Genomic DNA, 26870 nt, shown 5'->3' on the forward strand with positions numbered 1-26870 from the left:
TGATGACGGAGGGCAGATCATGCGGACAGAAGATGCTCCAGAGAGGCAAGCATAGTTCAGTCCGACTTTATCCATTGGACAATAATTTGAGGAGGGGCTATCGTAGCATCCAGAGGGACCCGCCACTATGGCCTTTTATCCGGACTTCTATGCGGGGTCCCCTCGTTGGTTCCTGGAGTCCACCTGGGGCGTCATTGGCCATAAGGATTCATCCCAGTCAAATCTTCAAGAAAGGCACTGGTTGCATCTAAAAGATAACGACGTTAATTAAGTGAAGGCGCTCTGCCTTTACACCCCTCGCTGGTTTGCAAGTGCTTCCAAGTCGTTGCTAGGAAGCGGAATTGATCCAAGCCCCAGTACCTAACCAGGCACCTCAAAAGGCCATGACGAAACATCAAGCGCAAGTTGCAATGAGGCTGTCCCGGTTGCGAATTAGTGATGATGGACGGAAACGAAGTCGGTGAACTCATAGGTAAAAAATAGACTGGTTGATCTAGAACGAAGCTCGGTTAATTGCGATCAGTAGGGTATTTTAGCCTCTTTTTGCCATCAAGTTTCCCGTCCGTGCCAGGCATAAATAAGCACAAAAGGCCCAGCTCCTTGATTCATGATTGCTTTTGATACGGCAGGCACGTACCAGGGCTTGAAAGATATTGCCTTGCTGCGATGGGAAATTTTCCGGTGGCACCGAGTCAGGTCGTATCCTTTGGTGGATAATTCTACATCCACCTACGCCGCCGTTATCAGAGTGTTCAGTCAGTCAGTACGGTAAGCGCGCTCAAAAAGCTGCGTACGCAGTCGTTCGGTCAACAAAATTCCATGCTAGATAGGTATTTTCAAGGGCTCCTTGGCTATTTCTTTTGGGCTCAGTGATCAAAGCTTTACTCTGTTCCAAGCTTTCAGCAACAGGGCATGAGGCGGGTCTGAGATACTGTAGGTGCAAAGCATTGGATAGACCGTCGTACTCAAATTCGACCATCCAGTTGGGCCATGCAGTGTAACAGCCATCAAGCTCAGAATCATTGTGTAGTCAAAAGTATTTGTGTAGGAAAGATGTGGACCTCTTCTAGGCCATCAGCGTCAACCTTTGGCTATAATGACTCGTGGGCCCAGAGGCTCTTCGGATCGGCATCGTATGTCAGCCTATTCCAGTCTTGGATTGATGCTTCTAAGGCTTTGCTAGTATTAAGCTTATTTTAGCTGGAACGTAGTTCTTTGCTTACTCCGTGACCCCAGGGTAAGATTCAAAGGACCTGCCAGCCGGCCGCGTCATAGTTTGAAGTTTGCGTGCAGCGATGATAAGCACGGGCAGCCGCGGCTTTCTTTCATGGAGATAAGAGCAATTGTTGTTGTACCACATCGGTTGGTATAAAGTCTCAGCAACGGGGGTCTATGTAGGCTTCGAGGGCGCATAGTCGGTGCAACTGTATTGTCGACAATTGACGAATATGATTGAATGAGGGTGTGTCTTGGGGTCTTTGGCAAAAAGGGCTGGACTTGACCCGTCTGCAATACTGGTGTGGAGATATGCCACTTTGCTGACTTGGACATATATCAATGATCCCGGGGAGTAGAATGCATCGCAGCTTTGTGATTCAAAAGTAGGCGACTGCTGAGCCCCAGCGAAACCAAATAAAGACAATAGACGGCTCCATCAAATTTGAGCCCCCAGACAGCCCGGCTCAGATGGGGTAATCATCTGGCTGGTAGAAGGAGAGCGGGCCAGCGACGAATAAAGTACTTGTTGAAAGCACCACAGTGCCACACAGTGGCATATGGGCAGAAGTTTTTGACAAAAGGATTAAATAAGAAGCACCTCACACCTTTAAGACATTGCACATGTCGCTGCTGGGATTGACTGTATTGGGGACGAGGCAATATATAAACATGGCACGATCAGGGATTGGGGGCGGATCAATATAGCTCCTCCTGCCAATTCAATCTTCTTAACTTTGCATACAGAGCAGAGGCAGATAACTCGGAGATTTCGCAGGCGACCATGTACTGAGTAACTGGTAGGAAGATGAATAGGCCGGCCCAATGATGGAGGTAGCAGGCCCGGTGGTAAGGACTGATCACGTGACTTGCGGAGGCTTCCCTGATCTTTCCGAGCTTCAAATCTCGATCCGGGTTCTGCAATTGCGCAACGGCTCTTGACCAACCTGCCATTGGACCTCTCTGTCCCTCGCCTGCGAATCCCCAGGTCTTCACCTTCCTTTTCTTCTTTTCTCCCTTCCAGCGGTTATCAAGATGCCTGCCACGGCGACCCGTGCCGTGCTGCGGCAATCGCAGTTCCTGACCCGGACCGCGGTCAGACACTCTTCTTCCACATCTCAGGCCGCTTCCAAGGCGACTGAGACCGCTTCTTCTACTGCCTCGAAGGCGCAGGAGGGTCTCTCGCGTGTCTCTTCCTCTGCCGGCCCTGCCATCTCGAACGCCGCCCAGGGCCTCGGCAACACCCTGAAGAAAGTTGGTGGAAGAACCGGAAAAGTCGTCTCCTTCATTGAATGTGAGTGGTACATTGGGATTTTTATTTCCCGTCTTTGGCTTTTGTATTTCAACTTCTGGATCGAATATGATGGCATTATGACCAATTGTCCTCATATGCTGGGTTCCTGAAGGGGTGGTGCTTTGGCCATCTCCCACGCAATTAGAGACCACACTGCTGACTCATTTCTCTCTTACCACAGCCATGATACCCCCTACTATCTACTACTCCAGAGTTGGTCTCGAGCTCGGCAAGCTGGTGTTCCGTGGTCAGAACATGACTCCTCCGTAAGTGCTCCCGGCATGGTTACGTCTGTATCCGCGTTTGACGCTCGCTAACCCGATACCAGGAGCACCGCTACTTTCCAATCATACTTCCAGCCTCTGGTTAACTCTCTTCGCAACCCTGCCACCCTCCAGAACGCCAAGTTCTCTCCCCAAAATATCCTGGCCCGTGTCCGCAACGCCAACAAGAAGGAGATCGCCCTTGCTGGTGTTACCGCTGCGGAGGTTATCGGATTCTTCACAGTTGGAGAGATTATTGGTCGTTTCAACATCGTTGGCTACCGGGGTGAGGCTGGCCACGGACACCACTAGATCGATCGCACGCAAATATATCTGACCTGTCTTTATTTCCGCTATATCTTTCCTTTGTTAACTGTACTATGTATGATAGACGATGGAATCAAACTGTTGTCTGGGTTGAATCTCGCTTATATGATCGTTCTATGCCGCCATGTATTGGACACCTTAAGATATGTCAATGAGCCAGGTTCTGCGCCTACTAAACACAAGCCAAGAATAGGAACGCTCATTAGTATTGAATTCAATGCTCTCAAATCATTCAACATAAACAGATAACATCCTACATAGATGGCCATGGACTCTGATGTAGGTAAATCGTTCGTCTGGAGTGACGAGCTCCTGGGTACTCCGTACAGAGTATATATCTTGGGCTCTGGTCTGCAGTGGGTTGGGAACTTGGGGCGCGTCGATCTCCGTGAGGTTTGATTGGCCCGTGCGGGTAGAATTCTGGTCCACGACTTTTTTTTCTTCCAAGTCCCATCGCTTGATCAAGGCCTTAGCCCGTCCAAAATTATCATCTGCATAGACAGATAGACTCTATGCGTGAAGATGGACGCCTTTAAACTGTTGACGAGATCAACTAAGTTGAAGCCCGCGACCACCCAATCTTCAACCATCCCATCAACAGGGAAAGCAGCAAACCCGCAACTTTTCAAAGCCGGGGAGAAGCTGGAGAAAGGAAGCGGCAAGAAGAGGAAACGGGCGCATGGTACGGAAGAGGAAGCAGCATCGGTCAAAGAGGATACGTTGAACCTGGACTTCTTTAGCCGGGGCAGAGTATCTAAGAGCTCGGATGCGACAGCGGCAAAGGCGACCATCGCTCCTGCGGGCCAGGAGGAAGCGTCTGATTCGGATTCCGACAGTGATGATGAGTTCATGGATGAAGTGCAGCGGCGGACGGTTCTAAATGCGCATAAGATCAAGGTCACTGATATGCGTGACTTTGACGAGGTCGCAGCCGCTCAAGTCCAGAGTGAAGAGCCGAAGAAGAAAAAGAAGAAGCGCAAGCAGCAGGAAGAAGAGAAACAGCAGACCCAGCCTCTCAGTAAGAAAGAGCAGAAGAAGGCGCGTCGATTGTATCCGCAGCCGCTTGTTTCGTTCAAAGAGTTACGCTCGAAATATAAGATCTCGAGACGTCTCGCGGAGAATATCGCCGAGCAGGGATTCACCGTTCCAACTGAGGTTCAGCTGGGGAGCCTTCCTTTGCTCCTGGGCGACGGGGCGGTCTCTGGAGAGAAGCCGGATTCTACGAGCACTACTGAGCCGGATATTCTGGTAGTTGCACCCACGGGAAGTGGAAAGACGCTGGCGTTTATGATCCCAGTGATCAATAAAATTGTTCGGCATCACCATGAGCAGCCAGAAGAGCGTGGTATCTTTGCCATTGTTGTCGCCCCGACGAAGGAGTTGGCTAGCCAAATTGTCAATGAGGGAAGGAAGCTGGCACTTGGAACAGGTGTGAAGATCACGCTGATGAAAAAGGGGATGCGGGTAGTGGAGCGTGACGGCGAAGAGGATGACGTCTTAGATGAAAGCAACTCGGACTCATCAGAATCCGAAAGCGACGAAAAGACTCCCGGCAACAAGAACAAGGGAGCGGTTCCAGTAACCAAGAGCGACATCCTTGTCTCGACACCCTTGCAACTCGTCAATGCGCTCTCTGAGAACAAGACGAAGCCTCTTGCGACATTACCACTAGTAAGAAACTTGGTCATGGACGAAGCAGATGTCCTGTTAGATCCTCTGTTTCGCGACCAGACGCTCGATATCTGGCGCTCTTGCACTCACCCAGAGCTTCGTGCCAGCCTTTGGTCCGCCACCATGGGCTCCAGCATCGAGGACATGGCCAAAACAACAATCAAAGAGCGGAAGCTCTCCTTGGCTCAAACCAAGTCATATCCCCTCCTCCGACTTGTCGTTGGTCTAAAAGATTCCGCCATTCCGAATATCAAGCACAAACTGGTCTACGCCGCTACAGAGCAAGGAAAGCTCCTCGGTCTCAGGCAACTACTCCACCCCACAGCAGCGACAGCTTCAGATGTTCGCCTTCGCCCACCGTTCCTCGTTTTCACCCAGACCATTCCTCGAGCCATTGCGCTTCATTCTGAGCTGCTTTACGACATCCCTCCCGAGGCCGGTGGCTCTGCACGGATTGCGGTGCTTCACTCGGACTTATCAGATACGCAGAGATCAGAAATCATGAAAGGATTCCGTAAGGGCGAGATCTGGATTCTTGTCACCACGGACTTACTCGCGCGTGGTGTTGACTTCCGCGGTATCAACGGAGTTGTCAACTACGATATTCCCAACTCCCCGGCGGTCTACGTGCACAGAGTCGGACGGACTGGAAGAGCCGGTCGCGAGGGCGGTGTTGCAGTGACCTACTACACGAAAGAGGACATTCCCTATGTCAAGAGCATCGCCAACATCATCGACACCAGTGAAAAGTTGCGGGGAGAGTCCGGTGAACGCTCGGTACAGAAATGGCTACTAGATGCCTTACCAGACCTCAGCAAGAAGAATAAGAAAGAATTGAAGAAGCATGGTGTCAAGGCCAGACAGTCTGGTCTCAAGGGTACCACAGAGGACAAGGAGCAGCGCCGGACAAGAATCAGCACAAAGAGTGGATTCGAGCGGCGACAGGAAAACAACAAGAAGATGATGCTTGCCGCCAGCCGGAAGAGATCACAAGCCCAGGAACAGGCTGGGTCCGAAAGTGCAAGTGAGGATGACGGCTGGAATGGCTTGGACGATTAAGGCCGAAACCCTGTACAATATCCACAATCAAGATTCCCCAACCTTGCAAATCAATAATTCATTACTTTTAACAGCGCACTACGACCCTCCTTTTTGCCCCCCATCAGCCGGTACCAGCTCGACCAACGTCCTCTTCAATCTAATCCCAACAACAACTCCCTCCCTATCACCCAAGACCCTCTGCAACTCATCTCCATCCCTGTCCAAATATACCGCCCAAGCCCAATTCCCCTGCTCATCCTTCTCCTTGACCGCATAAAATCCCCAACATCGCTCCAATACAATCGTCGTCTCCTTATCCGTCCAGTTCCATGGCGCGGGAACATGCTCGCAGCTCTGTGTCCGATTCCCGTACTTGAGCTCGTGCGTATCCTTATCGCAATATAACCAGTTCAGCATCGGTGGGCTGTCCTGTATCGTTGAGACAAGGCCTAGTCCTCGCTTCAGGTCTTTCATGTGGTCGGGTTCAGGGTAGTCGATGTAGAATGCTTGGCCGGCGTGGGATTCTATCTTGCGGTTCGCTGGGTTTGGATCATCGATGTATACCTGTTATATCCGTTCAGGACGGTGAGCAATGGTCTGGGATGGATGAAGGCTTGGTGATATTATACGAACCTTGTTATTCCTCAGCACAACCCTCTTCCCATCTAACTCGTCGGCCTCCTCGACGTCTTCTGTGCATTCCACGTCTGTATAGAACTTCGCCATGCGTTTCTCGTCATCTTCTCGTGAATTCTGTTTGCGCTGCTCGCTGCACCCGAGGGCAATACCAGTGACGGTGGGAATTGCTGTTATTGCTAACAGACCGATCATGCTGCTCGCTGTGCTATTATGGTTGTTTGCTAGGTAGTTCGTGGGTAAGTTGTTGGGTAGAGGGGTCTGATTTTTGTGATGTATATCGGCGCAGGCAGACAGGATGCTGGTACGAGGAGATAGAATACGGTCTTGAGCTTCTAGTAATCGGTTAGATAAGTGAGACAGATAATTATGTCCTCATGGTCGATCGGATTCGAGATCGTACCTGACCCCATGCTCGACGACGTCATAGGTACACCAGGTGCACGTGAGCGGAGGTTTAGGGCGAGAACAAAGACTTATTACAACCTTGTTCTTTTTTCGAATGCGATAGCATGATATTTCTATCAATGATAATATATTCGAAAAGCACCGCAGGTACAAATGTGCTATGCAAACTTGACTCGAGATATCTAACCTACACAAGATCTAGACATAGTCTACTTCTATGAATCTCGATCTAATCCAACGATCTATCGTCGCTCGTTTAATTTTACCTTCGTGACGTCGTAACGATGGTTCGTTGAAAATCTCATCACCGTTTCCAAGATGTGAGAACTGCCAAAGCTAGAGCTTCTCGCTCCAGCCCCAAACAGACCACCAGCATCGCACCGCAACTGCAGCTCCATCTGCGGTCTCCCAATCATCATACCCAGTCTCTTCGCCCTCTTCAACGATTGCCAACCCAAATTTCCCTAGCCGCTGTCGGAGATCCTGCACTTGGGGCAGGTACGCATCCCGCAAAGGCATTTCAAGCACAACACGCGCATCGAGACCCCGGCTTAGCCAAACAGCGATAGTATCAGCGAGCAACCGCGGATGCTCAGGAGAATAAAGAGGATCCGCAGCCAGAATCAGATCGTATTGTTCTTCGGCAGCTGGAGGCGTCTCAGGCGAAGCGGACCAATCTAGAACCCCTGTTGTGACTGTCGCAGCGGTTCTGGTGAGCAGCTCGACATTTAGAGCAGCATTGTGAGACAAATTCGGGACGATTTCGGGAAGATCTGTGAGATGGATTCTGGCAGTTTCGCCGCGTAAGGCAGCAAAGGAAAGCCCGACGAGGCCGGTACCTGCGCCTAACTCTAGCGCTCGAAGGGTGCGGTCAGGATTTGGTGTCGGAGCGGTTGATGAAGAGGGAACGAGTTGCGGGGTAGATTCGAGGACGGAGTGGAGGCGTCGAGAAAGAAGATAAGAGGAAACCCAGGTTTTCATGCCTAGGTTGTCCGCCGTCAACGATGGCTCGTGGAGGGTCAGTGTGAGCTCTTCGCCGGATGATGTGGGAATTGCAAAGACGCGGGACATTGCCGGCATTGCTGTTAGTAGGTCAGTCTCCAACGTGTGTTGTTTGGGCGGCGGCTCTCGCTTCTACATCATACATACCCGTTCGACCAGACCGCTCACTAAGGCGCGCGGACGCGGCGTCCCAAATGGCTTCCCGCAATTCATCGGTATCTAGCCAGGAGAGGGGGCTCGCAATGATGGATGTCAGGTATCGAGTCAGGCCCGTGGGGTCGACTGCGCGGCTTTTGACCGGCCCATGAGCACTGGCACCGAAACTGCGTGGTTTGATCGTTAACAGGTCCAAGGTCTGGAGGAGCTCGGTGCCGGATGGCTTCGTATAGATCTGGGGAAGGTCCAGCGCTGCAAGACGCTTATCAGTCGATTCGGTCCACAAATGTCCGTCGGGGACGGCGGTCAAACCAACCATGGAGAGGCTCGTCGGGCTCTACGGTTATCATCTTGAAGGCAGTGAGAGGGGTCATTGATGTCGAACTGGTTAGATTCTCAACAACATGGGGAGCGGGGTCTAGGCATTCTTCTTATACAAACCGTGCCCGTGGCAAATCGCTATCTCAATTTCAGGCACGCTCAGAAAAGTGCAGAAAAAAAGGCGTAATCGCCAAAAAAGGAAAAGCTCGTTTGCGCTGTTCCGCGGATCGGCTCCGCTCTGCTCCAAGAGATAAGAGCCAGAGAATCCAAAAATATATCAACATGTAGAACTAGACATCGCTATGGTATCGAACTCCCGAACGCCTCTTCATGCTTTCTGTTATCGACATCCCTACTCCAGTGTCGACTTGAATCCCTGGTACGCTGACTCGATGTCAAACGCTAGCTCTCGGGCTTGCTCTTCACCCAGCTCTTCAGTTGCACGCATCTGGTTTAAAGTGATCAACCATTGAATGATTTTCCCCCGATTTTCAAAATCCACGTCCGTCACCTTGTTGACTGACTGGATAACTTCCGAGAGTAGCGGATGAAGTGCGTCCTTGGAGACCAATTTGAGCTTCAGTGCGTCAAGGAAAGTAATGAAGTTCTCCGTGGCCGTCAAAATCAGAGTACCGGATGCGCCGCCAGTAGATCCGGCCGCTCCGGGAGCCTTGTTGGTTGAAGGGCCACTGTGCGAGGCCTGTTCGACTGTCGTAGGAACTCCGACCCGCAGGCGTTCGGTGGCACGGGCGCATTCGAGCTGTTAGGGCAGATTGGTCAGTATAGACTGATGTCTCCGGAATGTAGAAGGCACATACCCCCCAAGTTCGCTTAAATGTTTCCAAGTCAACAAACTCCCTGGCGACGGTGTCGTCACCCAAGCTGGATTTGTACTGCTTCAGAAGTCGAGTGCATGTCTCGGAATACTCCGCCTCGGTGATAACATCCTTGATATATGCCTTCTCTAATCCATCGAGCGTCAATATAATGCTGTAGATTTCACCTAGAGACTCGTATAGGTCGCGCTCCGCTGAGCTCGAGGCGAGTTTCACTTCCTGGCAACATAGTCAGCGGGTTGGCCCGGCTCGCATAGTCTCGTGGTCAATATACCTCGTCTAGATTGATAGACGCGGACCTGGCTATGTTAGGAGTATAGCTGTAAGGTGTCGGAGCATAAGCAAGAGGCTGCTGAGCATACATTGCGTCAACACTTGGATAAGATAACCACCGTTGAGCGGGGAGAGGAGAGCTCTCCGAGAGGGGCCCGAAAGCGGTCACCCAATTTGGTCGAGCGGCAGCCCGTGACTGCTTTCTGCCACCCAAGAGATTTTTTTTGAGGATTTTATTTTCCTGGACCGATTCTCAAGAACTGGGGATTTCGTTCCTTGTGACAACATTTTCAGCAGTTATTCACACCTACCGCCGGGTAGGAAATAACTGTCACGATGGCCGGAAGCCAGAAGAAGTCCACCAAGAAGTTTGAGAAGAAACATCTCAAGGACGTACTCGAACGACGAAAGGCGGCCGCAAAGATCAAGCAGCGCAACCACCTGAAGGAGAAACGAAAATCGGACAATGCCAAGTCACGCGCCGAAAGAGAGAACGACTCCGAGGATGACGCCGAACAGACCAAGAAAAATGCCTTTGCAGAGATGAACGTCGATGATTTCTTTGCTGGAGGATTCGACATCGCAGACCCGAAGAAGGCCAAGAAGAAGGATGTTACCCCAAAGATTGGAAAGCGCAAGCGATCAGAGCCTCAGGAGGATGAAGAGGAAGAGTCAAGCAGCGGAGAGGAGGACGCCGTACAGTTCCAAGACGATGACGAAGAATCGGAAGCTAGCGAAGCCGACGATGTTGAGACACACATGAAAGATATCGAGGCTCTGAAAGAGAAGGACCCTGAGTTCTATAAGTACTTGAAGGAGAACGATGCCGAGCTCCTTGAATTCGGCGACCTTGCAGAAGTCGATGCGCTGAGCGAATCGGAGGAGGAGCAAGATGAGCCAGCCAAGAAGAAGAAAAAGAAGGCAGCAAAGGAAGAAGAGGCTGCTTCTGATCTCACAGTCGCAACTGTGAAGAAGTGGCAGAAGTCCATGGAGGAACAGCACTCTATCCGCGCGATGCGACAAGCCGTGCTCGCTTTCCGCGCCGCGGCGTACCTCGACGACCCAGACGCCCAGGAGCAGAAGTACTCCATCTCCGATTCCAACGTCTACCACCAAGTTCTCGTCACAGCGCTCAACCATGTTCCCAAGGTCCTATCGCACCACCTCCCCGTCAAGGAGACCGCCTCTGGCAAGGTCCGAGTATCGCTCGACAACAAGAAGTTCAAGACCCTCACTCCTCTCATCAAGTCCCACACTTCCTCCGTCCAGAAGATGCTCGCCAACCTCTCCGACGAGCAGACCCTCAAACTGACTCTCTCCTCCATCGAACCCATGCTCCCCTACCTCCTCCAATTCCGCAAGCTTCTCAAGGTCCTCATCAAAACCATCGTTGGCATCTGGGCCGACGCCTCCACAACCGAAGCCACCCGTATCGTCGGCTTCCTCCTCCTTCGCCGCCTCATGGTTATCGGCGACTCCGGGCTTAAGGAGTCCGTTCTAAAGGCTTCCTACGAGGGCGTCGTCAAGGGCAGCCGCAACACAACAGTCCACACGCTCCCTGGCGTGAACCTGATGAAGAACTCCGCCGCCGAGCTCTGGGGCATCGACCAGAACGTCTCGTACACAACCGGCTTCAACTTTATCCGCCAGCTGGCCATGCACCTCCGCAGCAGCATCACAAACACCTCCAAGGAGAGCTACAAGACAATCTACAACTGGCAGTACGTGCACAGCCTGGACTTCTGGTCGCGCGTCCTCTCGCAACACTGCGACGGGCTCGTCGAGGCCAAACTCGGCAAACAGTCCGCTCTACGACCCCTCATCTACCCCGTCGTCCAGATCACCCTCGGCGCAAGCCGCCTCATCCCAACAGCCCAATACCTCCCGCTCCGCTTCCAGCTCACCCGCTCGCTGCTCCGTCTCTCCCGCGCCTCAGGCACATACATCCCGCTTGCGCCCCTCCTCCTCGAACCCCTCAACCTCACCGAACTCCGCAAAGCACCCAAGCAAGCCACCCTGCGACCCCTAGACTTCAACACGGCCATCCGCGCGCCGAAATCATACCTCCGCACCCGCGTCTATCAGGACGGCGCCGCCGAGCAGATCGCCGAGCTTCTGTCTGAGTTCTTCGTCCTGTGGAGCAAGCACATCTCCTTCCCTGAATTGAGTGTCCCCATTGTTGTCGCGCTGAAGCGCTGGCTGAAGCAGGTCTCGTCGCGGAACGGCGGAAACCGCAACCAGAAGGTCAATCAGATGATTCTCCTGCTCGTGCAGAAGGTCGAGGCGAACGCGAAGTGGATTGAGGAGAAGAGAGTCCATGTTACCTTTGCGCCGAGGAATAAGACGGAGGTTGATGCGTTCCTGAAGGATGTCGAGTGGGAGAGTACGCCGCTCGGCGCGTTTGTCAAGGTGCAGAGGAAGTTGAGGGAGGAGAAGGCTGCTATTCTGGAGGAGGGACGACGGGAGGAGGAGAAGAGAAGGCAGGAGGAGAAGGAGGGTGGTGGTGATGATGTCACTATGGATGATGTGGCTAGTGAGAACGATCAGAGTGAGGATGACAGTGAGGATGAGGAGGAGGAAGAGGTTGAGGTTTCGGAGGATGAGGACGAGGAAGAGGAGGATGATGACTGAGTGTCTCTATATACCTAGTGTACTTTGTTCATGCAGGGCATCAGTTATACCTGCGCTTGTCATGATATCTCTTTTCTGTATTCATCCGGTCATGTTATCATCGTTCTATAGATATCACGTTAAAAGTTGAGGTTACAGGGGTTCTACCACCTCTATCTATCAATGTTCAGTGCAACTCAAGTTCGTAAAAACGTAATCTATCATAAATCTATCATCAATATCTATATGTCAAGATCAACCTCGAACGCCGGTGCCATCGCTGCGCTAAACGCTGATCTGGAAATAAAAAAAAGTGAGCAAAATCATACAGCCCCAGGCCCAACCTGCTCCCTCCGCAATACGGCATCCTCCTCTTCAGCCCACGCCTGAGCATTCGACTCACTCGGCAACATAATCGCCTTGTCGATAGCAACAGGCAGACCCCGATGCCTTCCCCTCAACGCAACCGCCGCAAGAATAAGCTTGCTAAGCGAATGCCAGACGCCGCAGAACGAAAGATCCCTGCCAGGATATCCCGTGCTAATGCCGACGCAGCCATAGGCGGAAATCACTTCGAAGAGGATGTTGAAGGTCGAGTAGCCCACGGGGTCTTTGGTGTAGTTGCTGGACTCGATGATGGAGATGAAGAACACGGCGAGCGCGATCCACCACAGGTCGTGGCTCAGCTGGTCTTTTAGCTGCTCGCGAAGGAAGTGGCGACGTGTGCCTTCCTTTGTGAGGAGGAGATGGCGGCGCACGAGGTCGGTGATGTTGTTTGAGGGACGCTGGTTGGAGTCGTAGAGGGTTTCGTCTTCTGCGTAGATCCCTAGGGAGCGTTCTTCGTAGACGTTTGTGTGCCTCATCGTGACTAGTACGGGGAATGGCGAGACGTACATCATGAGAACGTATAAGACCAGCAGTCCCTGGCGCAGGTCGGAAATTGTGACAACTGAGAATCCTCCCGCTCGGACGGCTAATGCTTGGAACAGGCCGTCCATGATACGGTAGGCAGTTGGCAGTCCCTCAATCTCCTTGTTTCCGATCGAGAGTACCTCAAAGCCAGCCCAGTCGATGCCGTTGAATATGATGACAGTGGCTACAAGGTACCATGTATGGCGGGCGGGAAAAAGGTTTGTATACACCTGGCTCTGTCAGATAGGAATTTGTTGAGTAAAGCCACACATACCCTGCGAGGATGGTCTAATATGAAATCCAACGTGACCCTCCATGTTTTCCACGCGGGTCGATTAGGCATCATTCTCCTCATAGTCCAGATTATCAAGCGCAGGAAGCAGGGGTAGAGGGTGTTTCCTGCAAGGATCAGCAGTCCCATCGTGACAAGCGGGTAGGCACTGTAGAGTGAATTAGTATGGTTTCACGTTTTTATGCAAGAGATAAGCTTACTCTGTCTGTAAAGCTGTCATGTTAGCATCCAAAATGCCCATGCCGCTGTTCACGAATGCAGAGACAGCAAAAAAAGCTCCGGTCCAGAATGGTGACAGACCGTTGTCCCGAGGAACTTGCGGCTTATTGAGCTCTAGCCAGGTACCCATTCCCAGAATGCCGCAGCACAGGAACGATGCCCAGTATATTGGAACAATTACCGACAGAAACGAAACAGCTTTGTACTCGACACCTTGGAGCCGGTCTCTTTCTGCCGCTGTCAGGCCATGGAATTGAGAGTTTCGCGAGATGAGCCCTTTAGATTCAAAATACTTCTGGGTGCCTCGCCATATGCCCATGGGAAGTAGCTGGGCTTTATTCAAGGAGTGGCAGCTATTCCTGGCCCTATCATTTTCGAACTTCAGATTTGAGGACTGGTCAACTCCAGTCTTGGGCGTAGGATCATACGAGACGCCCTCTTCGGTGTTCGCAGACTGGATGTGAATCCCAACTGAGGAACGACTTGAAATCTCCATCGGTATGTCTTGTGTCATTGGATGGCTTTTGTCATCATTTCTCTCCTCATAGAGATTAGGCGCAGGCGCTCCCTGAGCAGTCCTTTGCGCAAGAGCATGAGAAATGCCTTTGAATTTATGCTGGAACGCTCGTTTCCGAACATGAAGAACAGTAATTGAGATGAGGATAGCATGGCCTAGCAGGAGCAGGACAAACATAACAACTTGCTGGAAGGTCGTCAACGTCGACGCTTCAACCTATGTACCATTAGCTCTGCCTCATTAACGGGTGCAAACACATACACTATTCAACCCAGTGCCCGTAATGGCACTAACGCACATAAACAGAGCATCGGTATACGAAACGCTCCGTGAAGGATTAGACGCCCCCCAGAAGATGAGGCTACTGATCAGTGAGACGATGATGAAGTAGGCATAGTGCAGAGTAAGAAAGTTAAAAGGCGGTAGCAGAGTTGAGATACCGCTGGTTATCAGCCGCGAACAACGCCGGGCTTTGTATACAGTTAGCGCCGCTGTAATAGTTGTAGAAGAGGACTGCCTTACGGGTCATCGAGGGCGACAAGGCCAGGGAAGCGAGTGCTGACGACGAGGTGGGAAGAAAGACAGACAAGGAACATGATTCTCAAGGTGACGGCCAGGCTGCAGGGGAAAAAGGCCCGAAGCGGCGAGTATGAGTGGACAGGAATGATCACGAATGACCACAGACTTTGCGAAAAATCAGCGCGATGGATCACGATTCGGTGGGTCGCTCCGTGGCCGTGATGGATGGAGCAGATGTCCACACCGCTACCCACCACGATGTCGCCTTTGAGTCTCGGTCCAGTATATTTGTTGTTGATGGAGACAATAACCACAGATGTGAAGAGGAGATGTGTTGGTTGTGTCTTGATCGGTTCAGGACAACAACAATGGGGAACAGGGACCGTTGCGGGAGAAGCCATGGCAAAAGCTTGGGTCAGCCCTACGGGGCGTCAGTGCCTCGACTCTCGACCTTGCTCACAGTCACTGCTCAGTGAGTCAGTATACTCTCAAAGTTGGGCTAAGTTCCCTAACATGTTAAAAGGGCAGTCCACGCAGGTTTAAGTATATGGTTACCGGCATTGGTTTAATTTTGAAACCTAAAACCCGCGTGGTTTGCCCGAGGTTAAAATCGATCCTATACTACCCTCCATAATGGCTTCACCAGAAACGCACCCCGTCGAGTTACCCCCAGCTGAACATCTCAATAATGGTCAGGGATACCCCCGAATCACCAAATCCAGCCCAGTCCGTGACCTAGGCCCCGGTGCACTGGGCTGCGAGCGCTGCATTACACAACGAGCTCCACATGTGCTGACTGCTTTCTTCGGATTGAATCAGCATACCATGAAAGCAAGCTTCATCACAGACTATAATGATACACCGGACGTTTGTGCCCTTCCCTTCGCCTGGATGCCGTTTGAAGTCATTCTAGATGCTTACCTTCAGATGATTGACGAGGGGAAAGTCGAGGCGGTTACGGATGATACAGCATATAACCTCCTGGACGAACTTGACGGTGAATGGCTTGACAGACCTTGGTTGATTCATCAGTACACTGCCGCAGATGTAGCAAGGGCTGTGGCTGCCTTCAAGCATCTTGTCATTGCAATCCATGCGCGGATGCCAGAAAACGACAGCAAGGACAACGATTCTACTGACTGGATGGACTTACCATGGCTTGACCCTGCCACATTCACGCAGCAGAACGTCCTCCCGCCTTCAACATTCGCACACGAGTTCCTGACGGCCATCGCCCACATCAAGGTCCGGTTCCGCTATGTCGCGCCTGGGCTCCGGTTCCCTACTGTATCCGAGTTCCTCGACCAGCCCATCACGGACTTCAAGACGCCCCCCCGCAACGACGTCGGGCAGTTTCCCGGAGACTACCCGCTGAAGATCTTCCAGGTCGTCTGCGACCAGCCAGTCCCCGATCCGTATATACCGCGTCGGACTGAGCTGGTCTTGCCTGCCGGCTTCTACATCTACCCAGTCGTCCAGGAACCACCGCTATGCTACAGCAACGGATGCCACCTCGCACTGCCCTTCGTGGTCGGAAAGAAAGGGTACGCGCGGAAATCAAACGGGGAACCCTTCGGAAGGCACAACATGGACTGGGAACCCAAGCCTCGCAATGAACATGCGGCACTTTATCAGCCTGGGCTCGTTGATGGGTTTAGTGAGCGCCATGATGTGCAGATCGACAAGGTGTTAAGGAACTGGGCGGAGCGGGTGGAGAGGGGGGGTTGGGATGTTGATCGGGATGGAGTTGTGGGTGGCATTGAGAAGTTCAGGGAGGCGGATACGGAGGAGCATTGGGAGAAGTAGGTACTGGATTCCGCCATCGTGGTACGGCATGTGGTTCAAGCATTTCGCATGTAGCCATGACCCCAGACCTTAGTGATGTCCTTGCATTGACCTTGAAGACGTACTACTCTTTGCAGGTCCTAAAACCCATTGTCAATGATCTATCTTAGAGCCAGGGATTCACCCGCACAGAATGGATTGGCTGGCAGGTCCTGCTCAGGCGGGATGCCTGATGTTAGAGATTGAGCTGAGGAGGTTGGTAATAGCCATACAGTGCGCAAAGGGAAGGAGCAATTGGAGACATCCGCTATATTAGCTAATGGTTCTCCCCATTCGCTTCGTAATCAAAGGAGAAATAAGCTAGCAGGGTGACACTGGTATTGACTTCCCCTGTACAACTCCTTTTTCATTTACAATTCTACATCCATTCATCCTTCACAACCTCGTCTCTGATCCAATGCCCACTCTTACCCCCCATCTTCTCTAGCAGTTTCACGCCCCCAATCACCATCCCCTTGTCAACGGCCTTCAGCATATCATACACCGTCAACGCAGCCCCCATCGTCGCGGTCATGGCTTCCATTTCCACCCCTGTCCTCCCAACACAGCTGACCGTCGCCGTAACATGCATCGCCCCATGCTTCATCTCCTTGCCGCCATCAGCAGACGGGTCGAGGAGTTGAACATCCACCTCCACCCCCGTCAACCCCAGTCCAGGATGACAGAGCGGCACAATGTCAGGCGTCTTCTTTGCGGCAGTAATACCGGCAATGCGAGCGATGCTAAAAACGTCGCCTTTGCGACTGCCGGGGCCTTGACGCAGGAGTTCCCAGGGCCGTTGGTTGGAGAAGTGGACTAGGCAGGTTGCTGTTGCGAGGCGCTTGGAGACGGGTTTCTCGTCGATCAGGGTCATGTGGACGTTTTGAGAGCGGTTGAGATGGGGTAGGTCGGTGTCGTCGGTTGTAGGCAAGGAAGCAGGCTTTGTTTCCTTCTTGCTAGGTTCTTCGGGCTGGGTAGTGCTACGTCCGTGGTGATGAAACCGGATTCGTGTAGCATTTGCTCCAGGGCTGAGTATGTGCGTCGGTATATTTGTCCACTTTCCCTTGGCCATCATTAATGACCTGGGGGTAGAATCTCTTGCATTTCTTTGAATATCCCTCGTTTTATCTAAGCCGCCTATCAGTATAGCTCAATGTAATGCATAAGCTGTATGTACAAGAAAGTAGTGCAACGCCGAGCCTCAAAAGCAGTATACGAGCATGTATATATCATAGATCGTGATCTCTCGTCGCAGTCATATATATAGGTATCGGGGCGGGAAGTGCCTACCCACCAATAAGAATCATCGGCCTGTTCTTCATGTTCTTCAATTCTCCCATGCCGGCGTGCTTGGCCTTCTTTCGCTTCACGGCCATGCCAATGACATCGAGAAGTTCCCTTTCTCGTGGATTGACAATGCCGCCCTCGTCGTGGATGCGAGCTGCGGTCCGTGCTGCCTCAAGGAGACCTAGCTCCTCTAGCACAGACTCGCTAATCGGTTCGCCACTGTTCTGTTGCCGAATGATATCTCGCAGCGACACCTCAGAGTTTCCAAACAGGCAGACTTTGAGGTTCCCATCGCACGTAATTCGAAGGCGGTTGCATGTTCCGCAAAAGTTATGCGTCATACTAGTGATAAAGCCAACTCGACCTTGGAAGCCGGGAACCCGGTAGGTCTTGCTGGTATCATTCTTATGATCCGTCACTTTCTCCAGTGTCGGATACTTCTCTCGAATGAGGGCCAGCATCTCTTGGTAGGAAACCATCTTCCCTTGGCTCCATTTGTTGCCATCGAACGGCATGTACTCAATGAACCGCACTTCAATGGGGCTATCACGTCCCATTTCAACAAACGGGATAATCTCCCGCTCGTTGAGCCCTCGCATCACAACGCAGTTAATCTTCAGTTTTATCCCAGCACCCATCTTATTCAGCTCTTGAATGCGGTGTATACTCTTCATGACCGCCTCAAAGCCCTTTCTCCTCGTCATGATCTGGAACTGGAACGGGTCCAGAGTGTCCAAGCTGAGATTTACCCCAGTCAGCCCTGCCTCCACCATCGGCTCGAGCTTGCGATGCAGCGAGATTCCATTGGTAGTCAAGCATAGTTCTCGTAAACCGTCACGCCGTAACTCTCCAATCGATTGCATAAGAGGCACGATATCTTTCCGCACAGTTGGTTCTCCGCCAGTGAGGCGGATTTTAGTCACACCCTGCGAAACGAACAGCGACGAGAGGTAGACGATCTCCGGGGAGGTCAGAAGGCGAGCGGGAGGGGAAAGCGGCACCCCTTCCTCGGGCATGCAGTATAGACAACGTAGGTTGCAGCGCTCCGTGACGCTGATTCTAAGGTAATCATGTTGGCGGTTGAACGTGTCTGTCAGGAATGCGGAAAACGGCTTTGCTGTCTTCAACGCATTCCAGCGGGTCGTTTGTGTTGATGTTGGAGAGGGAGACGTATTCGGTTCATCGTGGACCTTAACCTGAGGATTCAGGCCGGTGCTGACATGCCGCGGGGACGAGAGGGTTGCCCGACGCCAGGTCGGAAATCGAGTTCGAGTCTGGATGCGGGGAAATCGAGGGAAGGACGAAGTCGCTTGAACTACGCCCCGCCTGAAGAGCATGGGCTCAGTCATCTCCTGCAGGGATTCTGCTCGACGACGGCCAGTTTCCAAGTGTGCCCTGCATCACCCGATGTGAGCAAAAGGATCAAAACCGGAGCCAACGTAGCAAGGCCTGTATATAAGGGAAATCTTATCGTCGCTGTTCTCCGCGGACTCGGTCGCCTCCGTCACCTGACTGCTGGAATTACTAATCGATAAGATACGAGGCTGTGATGTCATCGTACCGAGAGTGGGGTTTTCCCTACACGTCCACGTCGCCTCGAGTTGACTTGGTGGAACATATAGACGGCCACAAGAGGAACAATAACAAAGGTTTGTATATTGCTAACTCGGATTATCCAAATAATGAAGGGAAAAAAAGGATTGTACATGTATCGAGACACATAACCCCGTTTCCCATGCAGTCCAACGACGCGCATGCCAACGACCTTATCCTTTATGAATCCATGTCTCATTGACACCAGCAGCTTTGAAAACTTCGGGCCACCAATCATTCGTGTACGGCTCGACATCCCTAGCACACCGCGTGCCAGGCTCAGGAAGCGTGCCATTAACCCAGTAAGCGGAAATGGCCTTGAGCGAACATTCAGAGGGAACTGCGGTGGAACCGTGACCATAGCCGTCAATCTCCAGGACAACACTCCCCTCAAAGCTGGCGCTGACGTTATACGCGGACTTGAGTGGTGTGTGGCCGTCAAGGGTGTTTCCAATGAAGAGCGGAGGGTTCTTGATCTGCACGTGTTCGAGGCTACCTCTGTAGGTCTCCTTGGGCTTGATCTTCCACTGTTGACATCGCATGTACGAACTGACACCCAAGTCTCCCATGATCTGGCTAAGACTGTAGAGCTTATCGATGGCGGGAACAAACTCGTCAAAACTCTCCGTCCGCACTTGATTGTCCGAGCAGTAGATACCTGCCAATGCGATATCAGTGGCAGCCAAGCCTGGAAGCGTTAAGCCAGTGATGTTGATGTGCGGCAACCCACTTAGCACCTCCTCGATGGAGCTTTCTGTGCCATAAAATAGCACGTCAACAAGGGCTGTCGTGAGAGGCCACGCTCTCTGCGTGTACAGGCTTTGTGCATATGTTGATTTAACGGCTGCATAGTCCACGACTAGCTGACCCACTGGGAAGGGCTGGTACTTGGAGATTTCTAGAAGCTCATAAGCAGCGGCTTCGAGTTCTTCAGCCGTTTCATTGTGGGCCGCCAATGCGCAAAGCTCAGGTCCAGCTTTGACGCACTCGGAGAAAATAGCGGAGAAAAGTGTATCGGACAATTCCCATTCTTCGAAGTTTCTGGAGATATAATATCAACTGCCGTCCTCAGAATATGGCCCAGGGTGCTTACGCCTGCGCGTGGTAGTATTCATGGACATTTTGAACGGCGTCAAAGATGATCTTATCGATTCGTTCCGGGAACATTGCAGCTACAGTTGCGCCGAGAATTGTTCCATATGAAAAACCTACCAGTGTCGCGCGGGCTGTCAGTCAACGGATTGTTCTGCGTTCTCAATCTGGAGTGCTCACCCCAGTATCTCAGCAAGCCATCTTCTTCCAGAGCATCAACAACGGAGACCAAGTCCCTCGCCACAAAAGCAGTGGTCATGACACTCCCATTTTTGCTTCCGGCCTCAAAACAGGCCTCGGCATCGACTGTTCCTCGAGTCCAGAGCTCGCCCACCGCTACATCTGATTTGTTGGATGGTTTCTGCCCGAGAAAGGATTTGATTTCCTGGATCGGGTCTTCGTAACAAGTCAAAGGGGCTGTGTTGACAGTTCCTCGTGAGTCAAAGGCAATCAGATCATATTGGCCACCGGTCAAACTGCTAATCAGCATCTCGAATCAATAACTGCCTAAATGGGAGCCATACGGGATCAAGTTCCGAGCCAAGGTGGAGAAATCCTGTCTGTTGGGGAGACCTGGGCCGCCCGTGTTAACCAGGATAGATCCCTTCGACTCCAGAGGCGCGGGAGCCTTTAGAAGCTCGAGGGTGAGCTTCTCGCTGCTGTTCTGAGAGGAATAGTCGAGAGGCACATCAAGTGTCCCGCATTGGAAAGGTACCGGTATGGTGCTGGAGTTGAATTGAAGTGCCTGAAGCTGGTTGCAGCCTCCCCAATTGATCTTACATTCTGCAAACGCAAGCAAGACAAATGTGGGAAGAAGGGTGCGAAACGAAACCATCTTGTCTTTTCCAAGGCATAGGGAACTTGTAATAACTCCGAAGTATAATGCCCATTTTCACCCCCAGTTCAGCAGCTTATATAGCTGTAGGCATGGTCATTGCTCTCTATCTTGATGCCTATATCCAAGAATAGGAGATACTAGGCGTTGTTCATTCTGTCGCCCCATTGAGCCTGGAAGGGTAGCGTCAACAGTAGATCAACATTGGAGACTCGGCCCCAGATCCAAACAGGGTTCGTGAAGATACAGCTGGAGCAAGCTGCAGCTCTGTTACAGGTGCCCCAGGTGCAGTGTCAGTGCTGCCAAGTATGGCGGAGGAAGAGAACGAGGCGCGACAGCCTGAGGGCGCTACATTTGGCCTAAAACAGCAGTCATTGTCACGCCGGGGCCCGAGGGCACCTGCCGCCTTGTAATGCGGACTCCCGTCATCATCTCAGCGGCTCAGTCTTGCTCTTAGCTGTCGATCTTGGCTCGCGTTTCCAGTAAACCCACTTGCACCTTTGTTCTTCCTGGGCACTGTCAGCCCAGCCTTGGACAAACATCTAGGCAGCCATCAATGCATCGCTCGACCAATGGCCCGGATTTCACTTAGATGTCGTCCCGGAGCTTGGGGTCAGGCCGTACGGTTTCATTCTCCGGATTCGGGCATGGTCAGAAATGCCCGCCAGCAACTGTTGGTCTGCCAATGTGACAGTTCTTGTAAGGCAGGCACCTGCCTCCTTGAGGATGGGTACGAATGGCTATTACTATCTATGATCTAACACTGACAGATTCCCTCCAGCCAGCTATTCAAAGCTTCCTGGCTATCCCTGCGCGGGCAACATCTTCTGCACCTTTTTCACCAAGCTCTTCTCGAACTGCTTCACGCCATCACCCTGTACCCTCATAGTACCGGCTTTCATTACATATACGACTCTCCGCCGTGACAGGGTCTCGTCTTGCTCATCTTCGACGCCCTTAAAATCCTCGTCTAGTTTATGGTCTTGACCACGTTTCCCCTCAATCACGGCTCGAACCATGAATCGATCATGCGAAACTAGCAATATTGCGCCCTTGAATGCGGATAATGCGGATGCAAGAGCTGTTACTGTATGGAAGTCGAGGTGGGTGGTGACTTCGTCGAGGACAAGTAGGTGTGGTGCGTTCCAGATGATCCTTGCCAGCGCTAGGCGAACCTATATCCCAGGCGTTAGTGGCGCGTACATCCGTTTGATTCGGAGTGTTTACCAATTGACCTCCGGAGAGTCGAAGAATTGGCACGTCGGATACTATCCTCCCTTGAAGACCTAGAGATGATAACAACCCTCGCAGTTGACCTTCCTTTAGCGAGCCAGCTACGTCTTTTGTCATCAATCCTAATGCTGTCAGGCTCGAATCTCCCTGCCCTAGTGCCTGGAGCTCCTCGATAGAATGTTGGGCATAGTAGCCCATCTTGAGCCGCGGGTGCGAAGAGACTTTCCCCTGAGTCGGCACGGTGATGCCAGCAACCAGACGGATCAATGTGGATTTTCCACACCCATTGACGCCCATAATTCCCACGCGGTCTCCCATATGCATCACGAGATCAATGCCCTTTAACACCGGTGATGTATTAGTGCTATATCTGAAGGCGATCCCTTCGAGGGATATTAGCGGTCCCGGAAACCGCAGCTCGGGAGGATCAGGTAAGGTAATCAAGACACCCCTTTCATCCTGTGGAACTTCGATCTCATCGCGGGCACTTAGATGCCAGCCGGCCAGATCTCGGTTCAGCTTGAAGCGCCCTCCGCGTGCATTAACCTGGACACCCATCCTATTGTCAAGTTTCTTTTGCCGCGACTTGGCCATGCGGAGCTTATTGTCATCGTTTGTTTTCTTCCCGACTTTGATGCCCTCGCGAACAGTCGCTTCCATGTGGGCTATCTGCCGCTCCTGGGCTTCCTTCATGCGGCCCCAGTATAACTTCTGCTCTTCAAAGTCCTGTTCATATGCAGTCAGGTTTCCTTTGAAATAGGTGAGCTTTTGGTCTCGGATAATGACGATCTCTTCGCAGACAGCGTTCACAAAGTCTCTATCATGAGATACTAGAACAATTGTCGTTTGCGAAAAGTCTCGCAGCTGTTTCAGATACCCCTCCAGCCAGATTACTCCTAGCAGATCCAGGAAATTGGTTGGCTCGTCTAGGATCATGATGTCCGGATTCTGGATAAGGACGCTTGCTAACATGCACCGCATTCGCCAGCCACCTGATAGTGTTGAGAATGGTTCACTCAAGGCGTCCTCGTTGAAACCTAGACCAATAAGTATTCGGCGAGCTTGCTGCTCTATGTCGACGAGTTTCATCTAATCTCTCTTTAGCAACCCTCAGGCTTGATCTTAGCCAATCGACACTCACTGCCTCAAACTGCGATTGCAGGTTGTGTAATGTGTCCATCGCACTCTGAGTCTCTTGTTTTATGGCCTCGGCATCGATATCCTCCTTTGCTTGCTCGAGCCTGTGAAATTTAGCTATTTATGGAGGCGAAAGACAGGGAGCAACTCACAGCTCTTTGGAGCCTTGTAGTTTTGACTCCACGACTTCCAAATTTTTGCGCGCTTGCAGTCCTCGCGCGCCACTCTTCATATCGGCGCTTTTCTGGGCAAGTAACAATTGCTTCTCTATATCGTCATGACGAAGCCTTCGAATTCTTCTGACAGGCTCTAACGGGTCTTCTATCTCCAGACTCCTTGACAGGACTTGTATATGCGTTCATCGTCAGAAGAAGATGGTTAGGACAAGAGCAACGTCCTTACAGTTCATCTTCCAAATGACATCGTTTCTGTGACGGTCACTGCTCATCACATAGTCTAGTACGGACTTTCTCTCCTTTTCTTCCCGACCTTCGCTTTCAAAATGGCCGCCATGACTCTCGGTGTCTGTCTGCTGCAGGATAGCTATCCGGGTTGCCTGCGGTATCCCCGGCACCAGCTTATCTGCCATGGCTCGCAGAAGCGCTACGAGCACAGTTCATTATCCGGGAACACCATGCACTAATGGATCACATACTCGATTTTCCAGTGCCATTCCGACCTATCAGCCCATAATGCACGCCGGCTTTGAGCCGTAGGTGCGCATCGTTGATGAGTTCTCTTGTCTCAGCCTTGAGCTTTGACTTCCCCTTTGCTTTTGTACTTGGAGAGTCCTCTGCACTTTGCATGTGTGAGGACACTGCAATAGTAAGACCCTCGACATCAACCTAAAAGACTGAGTTCTGGGCCTAATCTGGTTAAGGAAACAAGTGACAGACCTCTTGGGACGCTTGGTCATTGAGGATGTGAAACCGGGTCTGCTTGCAGGTGGCGAGGATTGACGGTGCCATTGTGAGCCTTGATTATTTAATTTGTTTCTTAATGATAGTCAAAGGCTGTATGTAAACTTGTTTATCTCGGTGATGTTCTCGCAGGGTCAAAAAGGAAGTATATATCCGGGAGACGTGTGGTAGCTGAGGACCATTCCACACAGCTTCTGCTAACTCTTGCCAGGACCAGGCCCAGGCCAAAGAATAGATTGATGACTCCATCTTCCACCTTCAAATCTAACGTACAGGAGTGACGATGTTCACTCAATTTTCCCCAACACGAGCAGCGGGCTCCCAAAAGGGATTAGCGCACTTACCGAGGTATGCCATAATGCCGTTGTCGGGGGAATTGTGACACAACTCCTCTAGTCAACTCCAGTGACTGAGGCAATCGAACGCGACATCATGGCCAATCTCCCAAGATCATTGACTGTTTTGTCCGAACCGTCTGTCCTGGCTCGAACCTTCTCGGCTTCTTACACGGTCCGATGGTACTCCGTAATCATCCGACATGGTGGCTCGTTGCCCTTCGGAAAGCCCAAGGTGGTTCTCACTCGAGCTTTGTTATGGGGGTCTAACATTGCTTTACGAACCAATGCTCGCGGTTGCGTCTCTCTTGAATCTGGTGTTGATCTTTGAAGCTTGGTCCAATCCTTGAATAACGCTTCCCCGCTGTCCTTCATGATCACGTTGACGATTCCCCGTGACGCGGGGTCCGGTGGCTCGACAATAACATGCGCCATGGCCAAATCCCACCCTCCACCTCTCGAGAGACCGAGTCCGCTATCCCAAAAATGACATTCTTGCGAGCTAATCGGCGATCCCGAGGCATGGGTTTGCGGGGCTGACCCAAAGAACACCCCTTCTTCATGTGGGCGGATTATTACTTAATCGCGTTAGATACTCGATAGGGTATGGGCCCTCGAAACTAATGTCTAATGGACTCTTCTATCGCGGTGTCTGGATTTGTTGGGATAAGAGATCTGCAGAGACAAGACAGATCTGATCGTCAAGCCTGAAATTTCATCACATGCATCCTACGACGAGCTTGTGCTTCCGAGCCTCAGGGCTCCATTACGATAATATAAGGATGGCGAGGTTCCTCTCTCGTGAGGAAGAGGAACCGGATATCACCATAGCTACACTATTTACGCCATGACTGCAGTCAACCCCAAGGACTCCATGAAGTCCACTTGGCGAGATGGTAATCGAGACGACTGGAACTTTTACCACCATGTCATAGACTTCCTGAATGTCTATCACATCGACCGTGACCGCGAGGTTCCAGTGCACCCAAAAGACGACAAAGTGCCCTATGTACCTCAATGGTCTCTCCATCGTTTTGTGCTCATATATTCGACTATCCCTCTCCTCCTCCATCAAGTCTTTTCGTCCTATACCGGTTACACCCTTGGTCCTCTCGCCGCATTCAACTACTATTTTTTTGCTTTCAACGCTATTGTCATCTACGAAGTGCATATCCTCCGAAGACTCGGTCACAAGTGGGGCTTTCTGGATGGTGACAAGCACGAGCGTGACGGTATCCCCGATGTTGGCATAGCAAAAGTTGTACAATCACTTTATAAGACGACAGGCTCGCGGCTTGCCATGTCCATCTACTTTTCCTACAATGCCAGTCGCTTGCCTGCGCAGATGAGTTGGGTATGGCTTCCCCTTGAGATTGGCCTCTACGGCATTGTTCTTGATTTCTGGTTCTATTGGTACCACCGGGCGATGCACGATGTGGACTTTCTCTGGAAGTTTCATCGTACCCACCATTTGACCAAGCACCCAAACCCCCTGCTTTCGGCCTATGCCGATCACGAACAAGAGTTCTTCGACATGGTCGGAGTCCCGTTTCTTACTTATATGACTCTCAAGGCGTTCGGGCTACCAATGGGCTTCTACGAGTGGTGGATCTGCCATGAATATATCGCCTTTACGGAAGTCCTGGGGCACAGCGGCCTTCGAGTACATGGTACAGCCCCTTCGACTCTAGGTTGGTTGCTAAACCTGTTCAACGCGGATATCGTTATTGAGGACCATGACCTGCACCATCGCAAGGGCTACAGGAAGAGCTACAACTACGGCAAACAGACACGCCTCTGGGATTGTATATTCGGCACCTGTCATGATCGGATCGAGTCGGCGAAAGATAATATTGACTTCGACAAAACGGCGCCCATGCCGCTTTATTAGGCTGCAGCATGACAATGAACTGGAATGAGGCATGAATGAGGCTTGGTCAGACTTGTCGAAGGCGATTGGAGGGTGATTTGGCATTGGTTGGGGGTTGAGTCTTTTGAGTATACGGGCGGTATCTTTTGCATCCGTAAACCATGTCTATGTACTTTCATATTTCCCCTTGAACGACGGACAGCTGTTTGCAATTGCGGGAGCATACCCTGAG

The 26870-nt window shown here is 51.7% G+C and overlaps 13 protein-coding genes across 13 annotated transcripts; 5 read left to right on the forward strand and 8 right to left on the reverse strand.

Moving 5' to 3' along the window:
• Nucleotides 1-2250: 2250 nt before the first annotated feature.
• DSM5745_01991 (F1F0 ATP synthase subunit g) lies at nt 2251-3084 on the forward strand (the record flags this gene model as incomplete). Its single annotated transcript, XM_026744007.1, has 3 exons — nt 2251-2509; nt 2691-2775; nt 2838-3084. 3 exons carry the CDS (start codon nt 2251-2253, stop codon nt 3082-3084), a joined length of 591 nt encoding a protein of 196 aa, XP_026607170.1.
• A 537-nt stretch (nt 3085-3621) lies between these two features.
• rok1 (RNA-dependent ATPase ROK1) lies at nt 3622-5829 on the forward strand (the record flags this gene model as incomplete). Its single annotated transcript, XM_026744008.1, has 1 exon — nt 3622-5829. One exon carries the CDS (start codon nt 3622-3624, stop codon nt 5827-5829), a length of 2208 nt encoding a protein of 735 aa, XP_026607171.1.
• Nucleotides 5830-5907: 78 nt separating this feature from the next.
• DSM5745_01993 (uncharacterized protein) lies at nt 5908-6860 on the reverse strand (the record flags this gene model as incomplete). The annotated part of the gene is made up of 3 exons (XM_026744009.1): nt 5908-6375; nt 6445-6782; nt 6851-6860. 3 exons carry the CDS (start codon nt 6858-6860, stop codon nt 5908-5910), a joined length of 816 nt encoding a protein of 271 aa, XP_026607172.1.
• Nucleotides 6861-7191: 331 nt separating this feature from the next.
• Nucleotides 7192-8332, reverse strand: DSM5745_01994 (S-adenosylmethionine-dependent methyltransferase; the record flags this gene model as incomplete). Its single annotated transcript, XM_026744010.1, has 2 exons — nt 7192-7937; nt 8005-8332. 2 exons carry the CDS (start codon nt 8330-8332, stop codon nt 7192-7194), a joined length of 1074 nt encoding a protein of 357 aa, XP_026607173.1.
• A 354-nt stretch (nt 8333-8686) lies between these two features.
• DSM5745_01995 (ESCRT-I subunit protein VPS28) lies at nt 8687-9534 on the reverse strand (the record flags this gene model as incomplete). Its single annotated transcript, XM_026744011.1, has 3 exons — nt 8687-9094; nt 9153-9389; nt 9445-9534. 3 exons carry the CDS (start codon nt 9532-9534, stop codon nt 8687-8689), a joined length of 735 nt encoding a protein of 244 aa, XP_026607174.1.
• Nucleotides 9535-9779: 245 nt separating this feature from the next.
• DSM5745_01996 (mRNA-binding ribosome synthesis protein NOC2) lies at nt 9780-12074 on the forward strand (the record flags this gene model as incomplete). The annotated part of the gene is made up of 1 exon (XM_026744012.1): nt 9780-12074. The coding sequence occupies one exon, from the start codon at nt 9780-9782 to the stop codon at nt 12072-12074; it is 2295 nt and encodes a 764-aa protein (XP_026607175.1).
• Nucleotides 12075-12376: 302 nt separating this feature from the next.
• Nucleotides 12377-14293, reverse strand: DSM5745_01997 (putative potassium transporter; the record flags this gene model as incomplete). The annotated part of the gene is made up of 4 exons (XM_026744013.1): nt 12377-13195; nt 13240-13405; nt 13458-14209; nt 14255-14293. 4 exons carry the CDS (start codon nt 14291-14293, stop codon nt 12377-12379), a joined length of 1776 nt encoding a protein of 591 aa, XP_026607176.1.
• Nucleotides 14294-15145: 852 nt separating this feature from the next.
• On the forward strand, nt 15146-16318 carry DSM5745_01998 (uncharacterized protein; the record flags this gene model as incomplete). Its single annotated transcript, XM_026744014.1, has 1 exon — nt 15146-16318. The coding sequence occupies one exon, from the start codon at nt 15146-15148 to the stop codon at nt 16316-16318; it is 1173 nt and encodes a 390-aa protein (XP_026607177.1).
• Nucleotides 16319-16715: 397 nt separating this feature from the next.
• Nucleotides 16716-17408, reverse strand: DSM5745_01999 (cyclic pyranopterin monophosphate synthase accessory protein; the record flags this gene model as incomplete). Its single annotated transcript, XM_026744015.1, has 1 exon — nt 16716-17408. One exon carries the CDS (start codon nt 17406-17408, stop codon nt 16716-16718), a length of 693 nt encoding a protein of 230 aa, XP_026607178.1.
• Nucleotides 17409-17622: 214 nt separating this feature from the next.
• On the reverse strand, nt 17623-18972 carry DSM5745_02000 (molybdopterin cofactor biosynthetic protein; the record flags this gene model as incomplete). Its single annotated transcript, XM_026744016.1, has 1 exon — nt 17623-18972. One exon carries the CDS (start codon nt 18970-18972, stop codon nt 17623-17625), a length of 1350 nt encoding a protein of 449 aa, XP_026607179.1.
• Nucleotides 18973-19389: 417 nt separating this feature from the next.
• On the reverse strand, nt 19390-21143 carry DSM5745_02001 (uncharacterized protein; the record flags this gene model as incomplete). The annotated part of the gene is made up of 4 exons (XM_026744017.1): nt 19390-20257; nt 20310-20424; nt 20489-20784; nt 20833-21143. 4 exons carry the CDS (start codon nt 21141-21143, stop codon nt 19390-19392), a joined length of 1590 nt encoding a protein of 529 aa, XP_026607180.1.
• Nucleotides 21144-22169: 1026 nt separating this feature from the next.
• On the reverse strand, nt 22170-24481 carry DSM5745_02002 (ABC-F family ATP-binding cassette domain-containing protein; the record flags this gene model as incomplete). Its single annotated transcript, XM_026744018.1, has 6 exons — nt 22170-23465; nt 23518-23617; nt 23666-23858; nt 23916-24116; nt 24169-24358; nt 24410-24481. 6 exons carry the CDS (start codon nt 24479-24481, stop codon nt 22170-22172), a joined length of 2052 nt encoding a protein of 683 aa, XP_026607181.1.
• A 1134-nt stretch (nt 24482-25615) lies between these two features.
• DSM5745_02003 (sterol desaturase family protein) lies at nt 25616-26659 on the forward strand (the record flags this gene model as incomplete). Its single annotated transcript, XM_026744019.1, has 1 exon — nt 25616-26659. The coding sequence occupies one exon, from the start codon at nt 25616-25618 to the stop codon at nt 26657-26659; it is 1044 nt and encodes a 347-aa protein (XP_026607182.1).
• Between the last annotated feature and the right edge of the window lie 211 nt (nt 26660-26870).

This window comes from Aspergillus mulundensis (assembly GCF_003369625.1).
Source record: "Aspergillus mulundensis strain DSM 5745 chromosome Unknown scaffold_1, whole genome shotgun sequence".
NCBI classification, from domain to species: domain Eukaryota; kingdom Fungi; phylum Ascomycota; class Eurotiomycetes; order Eurotiales; family Aspergillaceae; genus Aspergillus; species Aspergillus mulundensis.